We start from the raw sequence: 22,621 nt of genomic DNA on the forward strand, positions 1-22,621 counted from the left end.
AGTCCCCTGAGCCCGCAGCCATTCTAATCAGGGTACAGCTGAAAAGCGCTGTTTGGAGAGCTGTTCTCTGGCAAGGGAGAAAGAAACAGCTTTTCATTCATTTTCTTCCCACTTCAGTGGGTTAGTCAGGACTAACCAAGAAGAATAGGCTCATTGTGACTGTTCAAAGAATAAGCATTTTATATTTTTATGTGGAGCTGGCTTTGCTGGTGTAACTAACCTCTTGTAGTTAGTTAGGGCTTCAGAAGCGTTACTTTGCTTCACTGAGATCATTCAGTTAATTTCTGTACATCTCAATTAGGGGAAGCAGACCAAACAGCTTTACACTCTGGAACTCATTCATCAGCTGTGCTGCAGTGTAATGCTGCAAATGGTGCACAGAATCAGAGGAAACTTTGTCCACTAAATCTTTTAAATTTTCTTGTAAACATGTCTGTTACCATAAAATGCAGCTAAGCATTTTCCCCTCCCTAAGTAAACACAAGGTCTGAAGCATAAAGCCAACAGTGGTCCTCTTAAGTTGCAAGACTAAAAATTTTGTAAAAGGCAGCAATTAGAACTAACTGATGCTTTGGGAATTGCTGTAACTACAAAACAGCTTTGCTAGAAAATACCACACTGTATATTGCATGAGAAGGAAAAATTTAGTTGTGAAAGGGAAGCAAGGAGCCCTCGAGATTCAGTGTTTTCCTTCCATGTTATCCAGAGGGTTGCATCCCATACTAATGTTTCTGCACAGATTACTCACCAGGAAAACAAACAACTCCGTTGCTGGGTCAGTGCTCCAGAGCTACAAAAGTGCAGAGAATGCCCCATGTGTTAGATTTTGTGCAGGCTTCGTATCTTATCTGAGGAAACAAAGAAAATGGCGCTTAAAGGACGTGAGGGAGTCCTTATGAAAGATACCTTCTTTCATGAAAGATACCTTATCGAGAAGCCACATAGTGCCCTGTATCAATCTGCTAAACAAACATGACCCAAAGCAGTTCCTGGCTATACTCATTTTCCTTGGCCTAGAGCGGGAGCACAACTCGTGCCTGTGGCAAGAGGAGTTGCAGCCACGGTGTCATAAACATGGTTCTGCGTTTGATGAACGGTTTCCACCTCTACATCATTGCTTCTAGCGTACTGAGCAGCACACAAAGAAACCTGTTCTGAAGCAGAGAGTAGAGGAGTGTGTGTCTACTGGAAGATAGTTATAAAAACAGATATCTGAAAAGACACTCTTTTGTGGAAATGAGGGAGGAAGAGCTTGCATCTCTGCCACTTGTGAAAACAAACCAGGTATGTTTTGCAGAGGAGATGAACAATACAGGAGATGCTGCTATCAATGCACTACAAAATGTCTGTTAAACCCAAGGGCAAGCTAAAGCACTGTGTTGTTCAACACTCTACATCTAATCCTTCCTCACCCAAGCAGAGATGTGTTGTTGATTTTCCATGTCAAATGAATACTTCCAAACAACTGGGAAAATAAGTAAAATCAAAATTCCATAGAAATATCCTCTTGCCAATTTCCTATATTAGTCACTGTCAGAGAGCTGTACTTGGTTTTGTCACAGGTTTTTATTCGAAGACAGAAGTCAATTTTTCTGAGAAAGGGGGAAAGATTATCCAAGCAGGATTTATGAACAGGGTGATTATATTTGCCCAAAGCTATAGTTAAGCAAAACACATTAGCTAGCATATGTGATGAGTGAAATAACATAGAACTAACAGTTTCAGAGATCTTATAAATCTTGAGAGCTTGGTAAAATTATCCTATAATACTTCAGAACTTTCTGGGGTTTTAATCATCCACTGTACATATTTCTCCACATTTCTCCCCTTCTATCTCTGAAGCTGTTTTTCCATTAACTGCATTGGTGACCTATTCCTTCTGTCTCTTTGCTTGAGAAGCTAAAGCAAAGATAATGTCATTAAAAGCCACTCCTAAATCTAAGCATTGAGACAAGTAATTTGTGCTCTCATATTCCAGATGAACTGCATTAAAAGACAAAAAAAAAAGGCAAGAGCAGAGAGTAAGATTTCAGCTTATTCTGTCTGAGAAGTTGTCATACTGAAAAAGGAAAAAAACCCAAACACAACTAAAAGAAATCAGAAAATAGTTCTTCTCTGGGTTTACTGATCCAGTCCCCAAGTATGAGAAAGACATACTTTTGAGATTCAGGACATGAATTCAGGCAGTAACCACCATGCGATGCACAACTACCCTCCAGTAGCTGTGGGAAATTAGAACACCAAATATTCCCATAGAGAGACAAGACAGTCTGGGAAGCATGATGCAGGGCATCTCAACAAAATACAGTTGATTGGAACACATCCCCTTTAAATAGCAACTTCCCTGTGAAAGGATTAAGAAGAAGCACCTGCTGGGTATTAAGTCAGTCTTGAATAAGAACTGGTTGGAGTCAAACCTAACATGCATCACGGAAAGCAGGGAAGCATCTTTGGAAAAATAATGTCCCTGACATTATAATGGCCAATTTTGGCCATTATCACTGATATCAGTAAAGACTTTCTTTCATGAGACACTGAATAGAGCAAAATCATTCTTAACTATGCAAAATGAGTAGAATCCTAAATCTCCTTGTTCATATGCAGCTTTAAGATCTACATGTATTTCAGAGGCAGATCCTCCTTCAGCCAATGATTCTCCACAAAGTAGCATTTTCTTTGCCTTTGTAAAGAAACAAAAAATGTCTTTAACTCTTTTGTTTTCTGGAGTTTATCTCAGCAGGTATCTCAATAACTTCTTCTTACCAAAATGTCTTGGCCACTTATTTCAGATTTTGTAAATGTCTCTCTTGAAATAAAGCAAAGGATCATTCCATAGGTAGTAGATAAGGCTTGCTTTTTAACTGCAGAACTTCCTATGTAAGTGTAATCTGCAAATTCAATGCTGACTCGGTATATCTGCAGTATCATAGAGTAAGGATATATATATATGCATATATATATAAAGATCCACCACACAACAGCACATTGCTGTTTCTCACACGACTCAGAATAATGACACAGACCTCCTAAGAACTATTTTGACCATTTCAGTAGTTTTCCAGCGTCTTTTCAATTTCTGCTTTCCTGAAATAAAGAGTTGCACTTAAAGTGAACTTCTGCACAATGGGTGGTTAGAGCTACTGCTGTTAAAGTGTTATTAGAGACTCCCTGGTGACAGAGAAAGCGTCCCTGTTATCAGGATATTCCTCCTGGCGTGACATGTTTTGCAGTGTGTATACACACAATGAACAAGATAAAAGTACAGACCTAGATTATCACCATTAGCATTTATCCTCTACAACAGCTTTGGCTGTAAGATATTATGTATGCTACTTGGGTCAGTTACATTGCAGTGGAAGTACTGAGGCCGTGCTTAGCACTTCAATTTAAATCCATTACAAGGAAACCATCATTTGAAGCTTAATTTCTTCTCCCTTTCTTCCAGAATAACCTTAGGATTTCTTCTTTCATTAGTGTAAGGCAGCAAGACACCGTTAACTTTTGGCAGGTATTGTTCATGCGGATCTTGAACAAAGGAGGAGCAGAACTGACCTGCAAATCTGCCTTACTGACTTTTATATCCTTCTACAGGAAATAATCTTTTGCTCTTACTTTAAGACTCAGCCTATATTTTCATTAGGCTATACTAAGGTTCTCATGGTTCAAAAATAATTTCTTTCCATTAAAGAAAATGCTGGATAAACAGTGGTCACTCTTTGGGACACGATTACAGAGGAAAAGCAGAGAGCATAGCAGGTGGTTTAGTTCATTTGGGATGGATAGATACATATTAGTCTGTGTCCTTTTTTTTTTTTCACAGGGATGGAAGCTATCAAATATTCCATCCTTAGTGGTTTGTTTATCTTGACCTATCAATCAAGTGCTTGACCTAACACTGCAGATGGCCAGGGAAAGACATACTGAAGTCCAAATCAAGGCTTCATCTTAAAGGAAAATAGGGTTATAGATCATATCTGAGGCATGAGGCAACATGTGCTTTCTTCTTACCAATAAATCCCCAATAAGAGATGAACAGTGTGATGACTTCCAGATGCATCTACCAGCATTAATTTTTCCCTTTGGTCAGAAGTTTTCCATGTAGAATCTGGATTGGCCATCTCCCCAGCAGCTAATCCTTCTCTAGAGGCAGGGGGAAAGGAACAAAAAGGAGAAAAAAAAATAAAAGCCAAAAAAAAAGTGAGGAAAGTCGAGGACTCCACACAGCCTACTATTCTGCAGTTGTAAAATACTTCTTTTGTTTTCCTTTTCAATAAGCAGGCAAACAATACAACATTGTTTGGGGGTTTTTTTAATTAGTTAATAGACATTTTTCTAGTTTTGCTGTCCTCTTTTGGGACCAACAGTAAACAGGCACAAGCAGGCTCTCAGTTTTAAGTATTCATCTCTTTTGCCCTTTCAATTTAAGTTTTGCTGTCGTTAAGAAATACTTCTCTAGCACTTGCAGGCTGAAAGCAAAATTTCACCATGGATCAACAGTATTGATGTGCTCAGCTTAGATTCTCCTTGTAAAGGCATGTGGAGTGCCTTTAAACTACAAGGAAGAGGAATTTACTCATTTGCTTGTCAGTGAGGATAAGCAAATGACAAACAAAAAAATTACGTAAGTTGTAACCCCATTGGTTTATTTATAACTAAACCATTCGGCTAACTCACTGAAGATGGATCCTGCAATATCAGCTCTGATGTTTACAATCAGACAGCTTTGCTTCAGAGATTGTTAGAAGTCTCCAAAGAAATCTTTAAATTTTTAGTGTGGGGAAAGAAATTAGTTCAGATGAGTTAAAAGAAACCAGAGCAGCCACCATTCAGACACTGATGTTATCAGCAGCTCTTACATGGAGGATGCCCACAGGTCTTTTATGGACTTGCACAAGCAGCATTCCGATCCGGGATTGTGCCTGGGTTGTAAAGCTGCTGATTGGAGCTGGGCAAAACAAACTTCCTGCTTCAGATGGCCATGAAATCCTCACTGTCATGTTTGTGGGCACAGAGCACGGACCTGTATGCTGTAACCTAGTATGGTAAATGAAGTGTAATAGTTTAAAACTGGGTCAGAAAAGCTGATATTCTCTCCACCCTGCAGTGGGGCATAGAGTAGAGCACAGTGTGCGGCTGTGTGCCGAGGCACTGCATGTTGGGGCAGAAGGACACAGGGCAAAGAGAGCAAGGCATGCTCTGCAGCCAGGAGGCAAAAGGAGGTCACTGATATGGCAAGTGATGAATTCACTGGGAGAATTTTTTTACCCCAGAAAACTTCACAAGTTGCACTAAATCTTCCAGATTTTTTGCACGTGGGACAAGTAACAGCTGTCAGACACTTTTTGCCACTACCCTCTACATTTTGCCCCCATTTGACATTCTTCTCTGGTTTAAACAGAGGTTGGAAGCGTGGCTGGATTTAATAGGGAAAATTAATGGCTCCTCTGGTGTTTCATTTAGGGACCCATAGTTTGTTTTTCCAGATGTACCTCATCTCTGCCCTTGTTTTATTCTCCTTCTATCCACCACTTCTTAATTCAAAACCTAGTGGTCAGGCAACTGAATACCAACGTAGTAGAGCAACAGCACATGGTTTCATTAAAAAGTCTTTCCCTCATTTGCCAGATGTGCAGATGCCATTAACTTAAATGAATGCCAAGCTTATACAGCCAGCCTTTCCCCTTCACTCCCCTTGGCCTCTCCTCATTTACATAGTGTTCAGTGTTCCTTCTGCCCATCCAGCACTTGCTCTGTCAGTGTAATCAAAGTGTCTCAAGCAAGGTGACCAAGCAGTACCGTCAGTGGGGATTTTGTTTGCAAAAAAAATGAGAGAAAAGCACATAAGAGGAAATTGCAGGTTTGCTTCCAGTCACTCCTCTGTGGGACAAGGTGGTCTGTGTTGGGTGTAACTAGGAGTGTGCTGGAGGGTGAAGAGAGATACCAGTGCAGTTCTGCAGAGACGTGGTGCTGGAGCAGCCGGCTCCATCTTCTCCCTCTGTATTTGGCAGAGCTCAGCTGGGTGCAGCTGGGGAGCCCACTCAGTCAGCACCAGCTTGACACTTTCTGCAGCTGCAGCCTGTTATGGGGGTTTTTGGAAATTTATTCACCTTGACCTGATTTAGCAGAAATACTTTTTCCCTCATTTTCTTTCTGTCTCATACGAAGCCACAGAGAAATACTATCTTGGAGTTTCACAGCACCTTCAGACCAGCTATCCTTGGGGTCCCAATTCCTTGCTTTCTCATGGAATTTTGTATGTCCCTAGAGCACAGGCATGGTTATTTTTCATGCTGTTCTTAATATATTAGAGTCAAAAATAGAATTACTCAATGTAGAATGCAAATACACTATCTCTGGAGAAAGAGCAGTGTACTGCAACAACAAGCAAGTTCAAGGCACAAAAATAAACCCTCAGAATTTTCTTCCTGGGAGGAAGAGAAATAGGCGCAGAGGGTGGGGAGGAGAAATTGGTGAATCAGTCCCCAGTAGCCTGCTTCTTAGCAGCACTTTATCTGTTTAAAGCATGCATATTGCACAGAGGCCTTGTTTAACATTTAGGGCTGATATTGCCAGGCCCTGCTTTACCAACTGCATACAATTATGTTCCTGCTGGGGACGACTGGCTCCCGCATACTAAAGAGACTTCTGCGGAAGGAATAGAAAGCATTTGAGCTACAGAAGCACAGGGAAATCTTCACCTTCTGGAAGGCAGGAGCAATGACTCTGCTAATCACCACTGAAAGCTTCAGAAACTCGAGGTGAGACAATTCCAGCTGCTGCATTCCAGGGTGCGAAGTTGGATCCTTCCAGGATATGTAGCTGGATCCCCCGTGCTGTGATAACATAGGCTGGATCTGCCTTAATCCAGTCCTTGCCATCATCTGGGGGTTTCTCTGTTCAAGTTTTTCCTCAAAACAGAATCTACCTCTTTGGAAACTGATCATAAAGTAACACTGCTAGCAAGTTCTACAGACCATCTTGGAAAGAGAAGTTGCTGCAGTAACTGTATCCAGATAAAACCAGAATAGCTGCAGATCTTGCAGAGTTTCTCTTGGTTTGAAAGCGTCTCAGTGGCAAGTAATATTTGGGCATGAAGATATTTTCTAGATGACTGTTACTTTTGCATGGAAGACTCTGATGGTTGAGTCCTTTTAAAGAAGCCTATGAGGCCTTTTTTCTTAATAAGATAATTGGTTTATCAATCAGTATATGCCTGATGCTCCACCAGAGACTCTTGTCCCATCTAAGCAATAAAGAGCGCCTTAACATGTTTCAAAGAACTTGTTACTGTCTTCTTGTGAAAATTAAATGGCCAGACATTAAAACAAGCATAATTTTCCTACAGAGTTAGTAGTTATTTATCTAATTAGGTGTTTCTGCTACAAAGTCACCATGATACTTTTTTTTGGTAAATGCAGTGCCTTTAAGAGGGAAACATAGGAAATGTAGTCATTGTAGAGAGACAATGTTTCAGACTGAAGTTACACTCTTACTGCCCAGGATTTCCCATATAGCATATACTAGGGGAGAGAGGGGAAATCGTTGACAGTTTGAAGGCCAAAAAAATCCTAAACCAATCTGGGTGGCTCCTAAGCCACAGTGCCACCAAAGCAGAGTCTGCTGGATTTTGTGAACTATCAGCCCCTGATGTGGTGGTTTGGATATATCAGCATGCCTGTCCACTCTAAAAGAGGTGATTTTTTTGCCAAAGCTAGCATTTAAAGGAAAGCTCACTAACATAATCATGAATTTCTGTGTCAGATACAGGAACAGGAGCAACAAGTCATTGCACCAATCACAGTATCACAGTATAACCAAGGTTGGAAGAGACCCCAAGGATCATCAAGTCCAACCTGTCCCAACAGACCTCACGACTAGACCATGGCACCAAGTGCCATGTCCAATCTCCCCTTGAACACCTCCAGGGACGGCGACTCCACCACCTCCCCAGGCAGCACATTCCAATGACCAATGACTCACTCAGTGAAGAACTTCTTCCTCACTTCAAGTCTAAACCACCCCTGGCACAGCTTGAGACTGTGTCCCCTTGTTCTGGTGCTGGTTGCCTGGGAGAAGAGACCAACCCCTTCCTGGCTACAACCACCTTTCAGGTAGTTGTAGAGGGCAATGAGGTCACCCCTGATCCTTCTCTTCTCCAGGCTAAACAATCCCAGCTCCCTCAGCCTCTCCTCATAGGGCTTGTGCTCAAGGCCTCTCACCAGCCTTGTTGCCCTTCTCTGAACACATTCAAGTGTTTCAATGTCCTTCTTAACCAACCCTCCTGAATCCCCATTCCCTGAGGATCAGCCCAGGCAATGCCTTGCTTTGTTATGCCTCTGGCTACTGCAAATCCCTCCCTTGTCAAACCTTTGCTGTCAGCATGGGAGATTTTGCCTTGTGGTGTCCAGCAGAGTTAAACCAGTGTTCTCTGTGGTAGGGATGTTCAGTCTTTTCAATGTATTTTGCACTTGATATCAACATAATGAGCTGACATTGAAAGACTTTAAACCTGTTTATATAATACAGTGCTCCATTTATCAAAACCTCTTTTAGAAAAGCTTAAAAACCCCAAACACCACTATCACCCATGGCAGACAGACTGACTCATTTCTGTGACAACCATCACTTCCAGATAAGAGCAAAGCCTGGTTCACACTCTGTGTGGGTACCTCGGGGTGCTGTGTAAGCAAACTCTGCCTTGTTTACACTCACCAATTGCCAACAGTTAACCAGATGTGTTTGCTGCCTTGGCAGAGCTGCCCAGCACGCTGCAAAATGGGAGGTGCAAAGTTTAAACTGAACACTTCAAAGTCACTCTTCAAAGACACCATTCCTTGTGCTGCCTGAGGGAACCTAATTTATAGTTTGGTTCTGATATATGCAATCAGTTTTAAAAAGTTAACAGCTTTATTAGCCACTTCCAGGGAGGTGACTTTGCTGCTTGCATGTGCCAAGCTCATACTTGGCAGGCTAGTCCTGAGGGCTGGGTCTTTAGCAAAGCAGTCACTGCCTGCTCCCACTGTTTTGTTTGTGGTGCAGGGACACCATGCATAGAGATGACCCTCAGCAAGCCTTTTTGTCAGGGAGTGGTTTCCTCTCTCACAAGCTTTCAGGATGTGACTGAGCGTAATGTCTCATTTGTAATGTCAAATAGCAACCATGGGCACTTACAGCATCATGTCAGTTCTGCCATACAATCAAGGGAGCTCATGTGAATGTTTCCACACTGGCCAGGTTTAGCCACAGAACAGTGCTGTTAGCCAGACACCACTTGCCAGCTACTGCTTTTGGACACAGAAGAAGAATACAACAGCGTAGTTCAATTCCTAGCTAGCTGCTAGGGGTAACAGGAGAAAAGCTGAGCCAGCCCCATTCTTGGCAACTCTGGCAGAGCTGATGGAAACTGAAGCTGAGCTCCTCTCCCCCTGTATCTTATCTGTGGAGGCATCACTGCACTGAAACAAGGCTTATTCTGCATTGCTCCTCTTCTCTTAACACAAGGGGCTCTCCAGCTTACCACCACCTCTGCCAAAGATCGAGGCACACTCCAGCACATAGCAATATATTATTAGTAAAGTAAATGCCAAATACAAGCCAGCTGCTGAAATAAGACTGTCATTAGGAATCTCCAGTCACTACATTCCCAGACAGTACTTTTTTTGCAGCATGACTGCTGCTCATATAAAGCACTGAAAGGAAAAATGGTCTTTTTCTTTTTTTCCTTTTTTTTTTCCATTCAGTCATGTTCCCTCTGTACAGAGCTATTGCTGCCATTTCCAGCATGTCTAAGTTTTGCCTTCAGATGTTTGAATGCCAGTGCATTCTCCCAGGATCATATAATTATCAGTCTGTAATCTCCTGTTCCGCTGTGGAAATGAACAACCCTTTCATGTTCATAGTAACAATTTAGAAGTGTTAAAAGTTTGAGCACCAGGCCCCGGTGCTTACACATGTTTAAATTGGCCCTCCCTGAAAGCTGATATATTCCATCTGCTCTATGGGATTTTTTTGGCTTAAAGTTACTGGAAACACTGAATGTTTCTTCTGCAGTGATCCTGTAGCTGTCCAAGAGCAATAGGCAGACCCGTGGCTCACTCCCTGGCCGCTCTGGATGAAAATGCCGTAGGAGAGAGGGTTTTAGGGCACTTTTTTTCCTGTCTGCTTTGGAGCTATTTTAAAATCCTGAGCTCTGCAGCTCCCTTTCCTAATCAATCTTACAGGACATAAGCAATGCTTAACAGCAGCTCATTACCTCAACATTTTGCCTGAATGCTGCAAATTAAGCAACTTGAATTTTTGTTGGTTTTTTCTTACCTTCTCCTTTCTAAAGCCACACTGGCTTTTCCTTGTCCTTAAAGCTTTTCATAAAGGCTTGGTAAAACTCCCTATTCTTAGGCTTTTTAAACTATTTATGTCAAGAAAAAGCGACATTACAGGTAACTCCAGGTTATAATGAAGGAAGCAAGGTGCCAGCCCAATAGATTATCAACACCACCAGCAGCACTGGGTTAACTGGTCAGATATCCGATGCTTGTCTAACTCTCTGCAAGAGGTTTATGAGACAGCTGCCTCATTCCTTTTCACTGGCTCTCCCAGACTCTCCAGGCTCAGGGGCAGGTATGTCACTAGGTTAACACACACATATGTGTTCAAACTGGGTCATGCAAATCACCAAACCAGCACATTCCTCCGACAATTTTCACTACCCAGCTATTTCATACTGATACAGACTCTCAGAGTGGCCTGTCCCTTGGCATAGTCCATCTCCCACAAGCATGAGCAACTGCTAGCAGCTGGAAAGCTGCCCACATTTCCAGCAGCATTGCTGACTCCTTAAAGCCTGTCTTCTGCTGCAGAGAGGCTGCACAACATTTGAAAATTGAAGATTCAGGAGTATTAAAAATATTCCAGCCTCTTCATCAGCTATCCTTTCTTACATATTTCCCTCTTGTTAAGACTGAGCCCTTTGCCTACTTCCAGTACAGCTGGAGCACAGATGCAAGGTTCTTTCCTGATTCCTATCACCTCCTATTCCTACCAGGCTGGAGGAGCCCACTGCAGTCCTGCAGCCGCATCATGGTTTTAGCTTAGTCCTTTAATGTACAACATCTCAACTCCTCTCTCCAAGATGCTCTCAAGCTCCATGCTCCCCACACATCACTTCTTAACAACAGCTTGAAAACCCAGCCCACCACCAGCTGCTGGGAGCTGTGGCTATACTCACAGTCACAGGCATGAGTCACTTCAGTGCAGGTGAAGTCAATGGCTGAGGTAACTGAATTAACTAGTACAAGCTGCAGCAGGCACTACACTAACAACTCCCAGTGTCAGATGTCACACTCCACATGTGACAGACACAAAGAAATTGCTTTGTGTCCCTTCTCTCTGAGCAAGCCTGCTAATTCAAAATACACTGGGAAAACCCCACAGAAACTCTTCAGGTTAACTCCTACCCTCTCTGTTTGTACCTGGGAAGCAGCACTCCCTCCAGAGCACACTTCAAGAGGTCCTCCAGCCATTTGCTACCTGGATGCAAAACTTTATTGAGGCTTTGAATAAGAAATGGTTAACTGGGAGGGAAATGGCTTCATGTGTTTGGGAGGTTTGTTTCCATGTTCACATAACTGCTTTCAGAAAATGTCACCCATGCTCTGTCCTGGTCATTTCAGAGCATGTTCTGGCTCATTGGTTCTGCCATGTGCTTTGTACAGAGTGGCTGAATGGATATTTACATGAAAATGGTACTGCTGAGCATTTAATTCTAACCATTTTGTACTTGGTACAGCCATCTGGAATCAAAACATTTTGAGGCTGTTACAGATGCTCTTGCATTTTAGTCTCAGAAACTCTTAAAATATAAAATACTGCATCTACTCTCTAGAGTTGCCAAACTTTTTCCACACTTCTGTTATTAAGCAACTCTGTTATTAAGCAGTCCTGTTATTAAGTTTAGTGGATGTGAAACATCTCTGTCGCATTCAGCACTGTGTGCCAGAAGGTGGGCTGTCTGTGGTAGGGAGTGGTGCAGCCTCCTGACTGTGGGCTGTCCAGGCCTGGGGAGCCTCTCCCCTCCATCCCATATGCAGCTGGGCCTGTGCCATTCCTTCTTTGGGTACCACAGCTCTGGAGATCTGCACTTTTTAAAGGCTGGAAGATTGCTATGGGGTCAATCTCATCATAGGGGACAGAGAGGGAGAGAACAGATCTGAAGGCAGAACTGGTCTTTAGTAAAAACTAAGATGTCAGACCTTCTGTAATGGAAGCTAATCACTACCCGGAAAGCAGGATAGGCAGAGGTTGAGTTTTCCTCTTTTGCTTTGGTGTAATGTTCTTGAAAGCTAATAGCATCTTTAATGTTGTTGCTGAGTTATTTTGCTGGACAAAAGAAAGCAGAAAATAGAACTGCTGTATGTAGGAGGCAAAGATGTTGTGTTCGGTGTAACGAGCGGTGTGCTGCAGTAAGAAAAGACTGCCACAGTAAACCTGCAGTCTCCAGGAAAGCCTGAATTTAATGCTGTGGCTAACCACTTGTGCTCTTTGAAAGGCAAGGCGTCACCTCGGTGTCTGAGCACTGCATGACTTTGGAGGCAGGAATCCAGTCAGTCAGTCCAGTCTCTCACTCCCTCTAGCACACACGGCTGTATGACTGCGCACACGCTGAATTTAAGCAAAGCTGAGCACAGCCCTTTGCAAACAAACACCACACTGTGGTCCAGGCTGCACAAGTGGGCTGATGACAGTTGTCTACCTCCTCCTCACCACGTGTACGTTGTCTGACCCTATCAGCAGGTGTTTAGGCAGATGGACACCACAGGCTGCAGCTTTGCAGAGCGCTGTTCTTGATGTCCAGGCTGACAGCTTGCTAGCACAACTGGGCTGCACCCATTGTCCTCCTCCCTGAGCTCCTCAGCAGTTTCCTAACATGGTGGAGGGAATGTGGCAGCAGGATGCAGCTTCTGTATTAAACACAGAGCACCACAGTATGCTACAGCTGCACAAGCTTGTCCTGTGTCCCCATCAAGTACTGCCCTTAGCTGTCAGGACCTTGTCTGCATAGTAGAGGTGACTGGAAGAGAGCATATGGCAGCCATGGTAGTGAAATGGATTACCAGCTAGAACAGATTTTAGAATACACAGAGCAGCACCAGTCATGGAAGGAGGTGGGGGAAAGGAGTGTGCATGAAATATTTGGATCTGCATGGTTTCTGAGGGCTCTGAGCTATCATGGCTAGCACAGCTTAGGTGCTAGAGATGACATGGTGAGACAAGAGCATGAATTGGTGAAAGGGGCCACAGCAGGGAGAGGAGGCATGCAGAGAAGAGCAAGAGATAGGAGAGGAGGGGGAGGATATTTCATTAGGATGTGATAGAGGAAAGGGCAATGCAGTCTCTATAGAAAAGTTGAGCAGCTCCAATGTAATAACAGATTATTTTGTTTTACTTTTAGAAGGACAAGAGGGAGCTCAGTCTCAACGTGTTAAATAGCAGATCCCACACTTGGGACTTGCCATGGAAATATGCTCCAGCCTTAACCTCCAGCTAGGCTCAGGCTGATGCTCTCTGGCTGTGTTCCCCACTTCCAGAGCTTGCATCTTCCACCATTACCATTGTCTGAGGTACCAACCCCAGAGCTGTCACAGGGGAAGAAAGCCCTCTTTGTAGAGTCCTCTCTCTTCAGTTTTGTAGATGAGAACACACTTCAGAGCCATTTATTTTTTTGTGCCAGAAAAACCTCGCTTCTGATAAGCTTATTAGCTGCTTGTACATGCTAATTTAGCATCACCTTTTGTCTCTCAGAACTCACATAGATGTGAGGGCAGTTGCATGTGTTTGAGAATGTGCTGGTGGTTGCGCTGGGCCTGGCTCTCCCGCAGATGTGCTGATGTACCCAAAGACAGAGGGCGTGTGGCTGGGGACACGATGCTTTCTCTGGGCCACACAACTGCTGGCTTGCCTTTGAGCCACAGAATTGCAACAGCTCTGCAAAGCTCTCCCTGCAGCAGAGCTGAGCACCAGTGGGAGCCAACTGGGCTCTTACCTGGTGAAAATGACATGGAGACTAAAGTGTCATTACTATCAGTAAAACTAATATTCTACACATTTACTGCAATTATTTTCAGGTTTTGATCAAAACAGATACTGAACAACTTGATTAATAGCCAACACTTACTACAGAAACAGACACTAATATTAACATGCCATTTTACTGTGTCAAATGCACATAATTATTCATCACAGATACTATTTATACACCCATGTACTGCTAAGTGAAAGAACGCTTTCATCCTTATAACTTCTAGATTAAATCATATTTTTTCTGGTTTTCAGTCAGCTCCTTCAGCTCAGCCCCACAAATTTCTCTCCAAATGACAGCCAGCCCTTTTAAGCACATTGAGTTATTTTTTCCAGGTGGTGGTTCAGTTGAAATTAAATGTTACTCTTTCATATTGCTCAGCAATACAGCTGTAGCACACAAAGAAAGATGACAACTTTAATATTCTAGCTAATTTGAAGAACAGGATTTAAACAAGAAGACTGTTTGGATCCAGAGTGTTACTTATTCAACTGGTTCCCTACCACCCCTTTTTCTCCATGCAAGGGTGTAAGGTGCACAAGAAGGAAGGAGAGGCTGTGGTGAACACATGGCACCACACTGACAGATAATGGCTGAGAAGCAAGGTGACTGCATTCATATGCCGAAGGCTGGAAAGGGCCTCCAGAGCTCACTCGATTAGCCCAAGGCCCACTCAAATCAGGACTGGAAGCTTGAAGCTGTATTACTAATCTCCCAGTGGTTTGATCTCCCAGAAAGTGGTGAAGGACATGATTACCTCCACCCCTCTTACACCAGCCAAGGCTCTGGTTTCCCAGTGAGCAGAACAAGGTCCTCAGCTAGCCGGGAAAGACAGGCATCTCCTTTGCGTGTGCAAATGCAAGAGGAGGGGGAAGGCTCATGCCAAAGTGGTCACTGCTGTTGCTTGCCACTCACTTCACTGTCTGCAAGCCCCAGCACATGCACACTACTGTTCAGCTACAGCAGTAAACTGCCAGTTGAAACCAACATTAACATGAAAAATGGAGGAAGGTCAAATTAATCTCTACCAATAATTATAGAAGTTCATTAGACAAACTCCAGCAGGAGTAGCCACGTGCTCAGGCACTATGCCAAGTGACACTTGCAGGGAAGGGTCAAATAAAAAATGCAAGATACTTTTTTTGATAAATGTGAAGCAAATAGCTCAGGTGTCTTCATCTGGCAGGAAGTACATGCTCTGGAGCCACAGCTGTTTACAGAGATCACATCCTATAATTTTGCAAGTTGGTACCGAACAGAAAAGGCATCGTTACAAGAGACTAAAGCAAAATAAAGTCATCCTTATCAGTCTGTGTATTAGCCCTTATCCGAGATCCATGTTTATCAATCTGCTTTATTAGCCCTTATCCGAGAGGTGCTTTGTCTGATGGTGGTACAACAGTGCCCCCCAGTGACCAAAACTAGAACTCTTCCAGGTTCATCTAGTTACCTCTCTTCGTCATTTTGCTTGTCCTTGATGGCTTGTATTATTTCGAACACAGTATCTCAATGGATCTCTCTGTCAGGAAAGCTTTAGTGTTCAACTTCAGCATTAAAAGACTAGCAAAGAACTTGTATAGACGGCCCCTGCCAAAATACTCTGTTCTTCACTTGTAAGCAAAAAATCCTGACAGCAAGATCTGGAACATGGGTATCTGAGGCCCCAAGGATACCTGGAAACAGTGCCAGATGTATTCCCCTTGTTGGAATCATGACTATATGCAATGCCCAGTGGCACATGTAATGTGTCAGTTAAGTGTGTAAGTACTGCTCTTCTTCACTGATATGAAAATTATTCACCAAATAAAATTAATGTTATTGAGACACTGGAATGTGTGCAGAGAAGGGCAATGAGGCTGGGGAGAGGTCTCAAGCACAAGCCCTGTGAGGAGAGGCTGAGGGAGCTGGGGTTGTTTAACCTGGAGAAGAGGAAGCTCAGGGGAGACTTTACGGCTGTCTACAACTACCTGAAGGGAGGTTGTAGCCAGGTGGAGCTTGGTCTCTTCTCCCAGGCAAGCAGCACCAGAACAAGAGGACACAGTCTCAAGCTGCACCAGGGGAAGTTTAGGCTAAAGGTGAGGAGAAAGTTCTTCACAGAAAGAGTTATTTGCCATTGGAATGTGCTGCCCAGGGAGGTGGTGGAGTCACCATCCCTGGAGGTGTTCAAGAAGGGGTTGGACATGGCACTTGAAGCCATGGTTTAGTAGTCATGAGGTGTTGGGTGATAGGTTGGACTGGATGATCTCTGAGGTCTTTTCCAGCTTTATTGATGCTGATTCTTCTCTGCTATCCTGAAACAGGTCCTGATTGTTTCAGTTCCAAGAATCTTGCACTACAAGCCCAGAAAAAGATCCTGAGTAAAATGGCAAGCAAAACTATGGCTAGCATGCTCATCGATGACACAAGCAGTGAAATCTTCGACGAGCTGTACAAAGTAACAAAAGAACACACCAGAAACAAAAAGGAAGCCCATAAAATTATGAAGGACCTGATTAAAGTGGCTATAAAAATTGGGATCCTCTATCGAAATAATCAGTTCAACCAAGAGGAGCTGGAAATCGTAGACAAGTTCAGGAAGAAGCTGAACCAAACAGCCATGACAATTGTCAGTTTCTATGAGGTAGAATACACTTTTGACAGAAATGTTCTTGCAGAACTTCTGAACGAATGTAAGGACCTTGTGCATGAACTAGTGGACCGGCATCTGACACCGAGATCCCACGGGCGCATCAACCACGTCTTCAATCACTTTGCGGATGTGGAATTTCTAACTGCCCTGTACAGTCTCGACGGGGATTGTCGGCCCTACCTTAAAAAGATCTGTGATGGGATCAACAAGCTACTTGATGAGAAGATCCTTTGAAACTGCATTCAAAACCGAGAAACTAACCAAAAACTTCTCTCTAGAACCAGCCACCCTTCATGAGCCGTGGTGAGCAAGCGAGCTTCCTTCCCACCACTCTCTTACTGCAGTTTCCAGCAAGAGCCAGAAAGCGTTCACCAGGCTCATGACGAAATGGAACACCTAAATCAGAAATCTATCAATTTTAATGTCTTGTCCAAATAACTCAGTCTAAGGAGCAGAGTGAACAAGGCTGCTGATATATGTTGTCTAGAAACAGGCTGCAATAGACCGCGATCTTACTAGGTTTTTGAAAAGAGAGTCAACTCTAGTGCATGGCTATGCAAAAACAGACAGATGAAGGCAACAGAGCAATGCATGGAATCTACCCCCAGGCCCCTGGTGTGTATGTTTTTATTTCCACGCTAACTGAAAAAGCTAAGACAGCACGTAGGGCTGTGATGAATTAAGCTCACTCCTTACAAAAGGAGCAGGAATCAATATGAGAAGGCATCTCTGTTTTTATGTGGTATTTAAGTATAAGAAGAGAATAACAAATAATACAAACAAGTAGAAGTGGGAGACAAATGTCAAGAACTGCTCTATGAACCAATATTTTCATTGCAGAGTTTTGGTTTCTACCTGCTAATAACAGGTTTTAATTTTGAAAAGCAGCTTAGTGGATCAAGCTCCAACCAGAAAACTTGATAAAGTAGTACATCAGTTTCCCCACTCAGGGTTTATGCATTTGGTACCATCAGATGAGTTTAGGCTGAGGGGTTTGCTGCTTTTTTGTTCTCTTACTGGTTTGCTTGACAGAACAAAATGTTCTTTGTGAAGATTTTGAAGTTGTACTTGTGAAGAGTACAACTGAGACACCAATGGAACAGCAAAGTGGTGTTTACATCCCCTACCCTTAAAGTAATCAGCCTAGATAAAACTGTTACTCATCTCCATGGCGTTCATTTGTGCCTACAGTAGAACAGAGGTGTGAGAAAAAGGAACCCCACCCACCCTGCTTGCAGTGCCATCCCAATGTTGTATAGCCACAGTAGTCCTAAGAGAATAGGCACAGTGACTTGTGAGCTTCAGGAGTGATTTTTTTTGTTCAGAATGTTTTTGGTGACTGTTTTTTAACCTTTTTTTAAACAAATCCACCGATGTCATCAAACTGGAAATGTTTAGCAAAGAAATACTGGCTTCTCAACAGTTTTGTTGGGATGGAGGGAGAAAGGGAACAAAGGTGAACCAGCTTGCCACTTGGAGAATCTTGCAGCTGGGTGGGTGATGACTGACCCTAAGTAAAGGAAGGATGTTTGGAAATCTCCTCTTGCCCTTTCCCCTTTCCCTATCACGTATGTTACAACGCAGAGATGCACGTACTTGGAAATTGTCACAGGCAAGAGAATATATTTGGAAGCCACTATTTCTTTCTAAGCAAAATTTCTAGTGTTGGTCACTTTAGGATAAGGAAAAATGATGTTTCTCTTAAAAACCACGGTGGTAGAGAAAACTGTTCAAAATTGTATTGTTCTTCTGTCTTTCCTCATTCCAGAATAACTGCATTTTATCTCTTACAACAACTACTTTGACCATCATACTGCACACGCTCCTTCACAGAGCTGAGAATACACATACCCAGATCATGTGGGTTGCACTACATGGATTTTTGTCTGTTCCCAGAACTCATTTTGGAGCACAGTAAAAACAGCAGCATTAGACATTAGCAAAGCAGTTTGCAGTGATGTACATTTCCCCCACATACTTGTTTTATCCATAAAAGGTGTATTTAGTAGCAACAAAGGTGGGCAATTCCTTTGCAACACAGCACACAAACGAAATACCAACATCAGGGGCTGCAGGTGCAGCCATTTTCAGAGCCATATCCATATGCACCATTAGCTGCATCTTTTCCAAGCTTGTACTTGTCAGTTGATGCTTTTGAACAGTATTTATTGTATCCAACACTCCTGTCCCAGTGCACACATCAGGTTTTGCGTGTTTGTTTCACTTGTAGCAAACAAGTTTAAGTTCTTTTCTTAAAGCCAGAAAAATAGATTGCTCAACACTAAAGATGTCCAAAGGAAAGGGATATCCTGTATCTGTGACTTTTTTGTCTGTGTTTCAAGTATCAATATTCAGATTCTGGTATTTTAGACACACTGAATCAACAACATCTGTTGTTTTATTTATAAATCTGAGTAGCCTTAAGGAAAGAGAATGTTTTCAAGTATTTCTCATACTTGCATATCCTGTATATTCATTGTTTACTTTTGTACTTGTAGCTTGGTATGTAATAACATTGCTAATATGTGGGCAATGTTCAGGTCACCTTAAGTATATGATGTATTATCATATTTGTGGATTAAAAATGTGTGATTACTGCCCTCTTGTTTCCTTTTATTTATTCAACCATCAACTCTAACTGAAATTAAGCATTAAGAGGAGTGAATTTGTGTGAACAGAAAGGGCCCTGGGCATGCTGATTGACAGCTGCCTAAACATGAGCCAGCAGTGTGCCCAGGTGGCCAAGGCGGCCAATGGCATCCTGGCCTGTATCAGGAATAGAGTGGCCAGCAGGAGCAGGGAAGTCATTGTGCCCCTGTACTCTGCACTGGTTAGGCCACACCTTGAGTCCTGTGTCCAGTTCTGGGCCCCTCAGGCGGATATCGAGACACTTGAATGTGTCTAGAGAAGGGCAACAAGGCTGGGGAGAGGCCTTGAGCACAGCCCAGTGAGGAGAGGCTGAGGGAGCTGGGATTGTTTAGCCTGGAGAAGAGGAGGCTCAGGAGAGACCTCCTAGCTCTCTACAACTACCTGAAGGGGGGCTGCAGCCAGGAGGGAGTTGGTCTCTTCTCCCAGGCAAGCAGCACCAGAATGAGAGGACACAATCTCAAGCTGCACCAGGGGAGGTTTGGGCTTGAGGTGAGGAGAAAGTTCTTCACTGAGAGAGTTGTTAGCCATTGGAATGGGCTGCCCAGGGAGGTGATGGAGTCACTGTCCCTGGAGGGGTTCAAGAGGGAATTGGACATGGCACTTGGTGCCATGGTGTCCTGGTTTGGGAGACTGATTCTCCCACCACGGGCAAAAATAATGACTCAGACAAACGGATTGCAAAAAAACAGTGGAAAGTTTAAATGGGTAAACAAAACCAACAACAAAGTTTCACAGAGAACCACAAGCACTGTGACAAAAGAGATCCCAGAACATACTCAGGAACGTCCCCTCCCCACCAGGGGTATACCCAAACCCGCCCAGGGCTCCTCCTTCCCCCCCCCAACCCCAGCCTTGGGCCTGGGCAGGCCCAAGGGAGGCAGCTCATGCCCTTTTACCTGGGCAGCAGCAGGGGACCAAAGAGGAAGTAAGGACCCCGTGTGGATGTTTTATAGAGGAGCAGAGGATTGTGGGTGAAATACCTGGTTTGCTATGACCACCCAGCAGGCTGGACCCTTTTGGGACCTCCCAGGTGTGTGATACTGTGAACTGTTACCTTCAACTTCTGCAACCCTAATGCTCTTTGACAACCAGATTCTGTGAAGGCAGGAGATAGACAGAGGGACAGGTTAAGGGTTTAGAAGAAAACTAGAAATCACAGATCTGTTGCATCACACATCCAACACAAGCATGCCTCAGAAGCAAATGAAATTTGCGCTTCTTCACAAAGTTCTTAAGCACCTGAGCTAATAAATTACCTTGACTTAAGGTGTTCAGTAGTGAGGTTCACTCACTGGGCTCTGAAACTCCCTCACAAGCACGTGAGGAAAATGGCACAAGCTTCTTTCCTTCAGGTACCAGCTTCTCCCCAGGCTCAGTCTGAGTGGTGCCTAGAAGATAGGCAGCCTGTGTCAGGACCACAGCAGATGTAACATGGTAAGATCCTGCTCTCTGCCAAGCACCTTCTTGCAAGTCTTCCATGGTGCAATTAAAGTACATTTAGATAAACGGAGCTAAGTTAGACAGAAGATACATCCCTGACATTTCAAATGCCTGCCCTAAACATGGAGGTGTTAGAACCTACCAGAATGCTCTACCAGCAGCAAGCATATTTTCTCCTGTCATTTCTGCAAAAAGCAAACTATTTTGGCTGAAAGAGCCCAGGATTTGCAAACAACTCTCACAGCAATTTTACTGGAAGCAATTAAAGATTGGCACAAAGAAAACTGCCAACGACTTTAAAATAAGAGTTTAAAGCAATCTTCCTAAGTGGTGTTTTGAGTCACATTGCTGGTAAAATATTGCTGTCAGGTTAATTTTGTGAGTTGTATCATGGCAGAACACAGTATTTTTTGCTTCATGACTGCCAGATTTATTACATAATGCTAAAGAGAAAAGTGTTAATGTTCAAGACACTCTCAAGGAAGCAGCTGCTTCTGGCATCCTAATGGCACTGTACAGGTACCACAGAACAGTATGTCACACTGAACAGTTGAAGTGATTTCCCTGTCTCTGAAAGCAGGACAATCCTGCCAAGGTCTAATAAGTCACCCAAAAAAAATAAAAAGTAAATGGGAACATCACAGAAGATTCAGATACTTGCTAAAGGATTTTCCAGTACAGAACTAGATGAAAGAATATTTCAGAGACAACAGGGTCAGGATTCCCAGTACTGGGAATCAGCCTCACATCAGCCAGAACTGCAGTATATCATGTACTCATTACACACCAACCACCATACCACATAGAAAAGCCTCATGATTTAGATCAGGGCTGCAACCTTCAATTCAGCAATTACATCAAAGTTCCCAAACTCCAAATCCCTCCAATGCTATGGCAAATGGTGTGTTATGCTACCATTGGATACTTACAAACACATCTCATAATCTGGCAGCATTCCAAAAAGAGTATCAGATAATGTCAGCTGGCAGATTGCTCTTTCACTCTTTTTATACCTGCAGTTGTATTAGGACAGGTTAACAAGGCATATATTAGAAGGGGTTAATTGGGAAATGGTCTGCTGCTGGCCCAGGAATATTCTCTGCTGCGTAGGCAGCACACACTGCTCAGAGATAAGGAACTGGCAGGAGGGAGTCTTGAAGGCCAGGCAGATTAGGAAAGCACATGAGGATGATTGAGAAAAACAACAGCTGGAACTTTAGTAAGGACCCCTGCCTGTGCTCCCCCAAACCCAGCAGATGCACACACTCTCATGTGAGCGGAGGTGGGGCTTGGCACCTCTCCCCGCACATTCCGGCCAAATGTGCGGCAACAGGGGCTGGGCCACAGTACGATAAAAGGAGAGACATCTCCCCAGGAGCTCAGGCAGCTGTGAGCTCAAGGACCCATGCTGCCTCCATGGGGACACCTGTGAAGACTTATGCCTACCAGCCTCCAACCAGCACAGCTGCCATGGGAAAAGCAGCAGCAGCTAAATCCCAGCTTCTGTGCTTGCAGTGGGATCAGTACGTACATCAATCCTGGCGATTAATAAAGGGACACACGGAATGCTTCACTTGCTCGTGTGAGTGCCTTTCTCCATGGGTCTGGGGGGGCCAGACCCATTTTGGAATCCAACTGGAACACCAGTTAAGGTGGAGGGCATTTAAACCATCAACAGATACAAGCCTTTTGCAATGCTACAATCTTCATGACAATTAACACAGAACCTCGTTCCCCACAAGCAGACACTACTTACTACAGGTGGTGGCAAAGAATATTTAACAAATATCAAACCAGTCTGTTGTTTAAATGAAACAGAATTTTATTTA

The 22,621-nt window shown here is 43.5% G+C and overlaps 1 protein-coding gene across 1 annotated transcript in view; it reads left to right on the top strand.

Moving 5' to 3' along the window:
* The window catches only part of TNFAIP8L3 (TNF alpha induced protein 8 like 3), a 42,631-nt gene extending 24,394 nt beyond the window's left edge, over nt 1-18,237 (top strand). Inside the window, exon 2 of the mRNA XM_054169222.1 lies at nt 16,375-18,237. Within this exon, the coding sequence (XP_054025197.1) occupies nt 16,375-16,937 (563 nt within the window). The 3' untranslated portion in view covers nt 16,938-18,237. The remainder of the gene's footprint in view (nt 1-16,374) is intronic.
* The last annotated feature ends 4,384 nt before the right edge of the window (nt 18,238-22,621 follow it).

This window comes from Dryobates pubescens, chromosome 17 (genome assembly GCF_014839835.1).
Source record: "Dryobates pubescens isolate bDryPub1 chromosome 17, bDryPub1.pri, whole genome shotgun sequence".
Lineage (NCBI taxonomy): Eukaryota > Metazoa > Chordata > Aves > Piciformes > Picidae > Dryobates > Dryobates pubescens.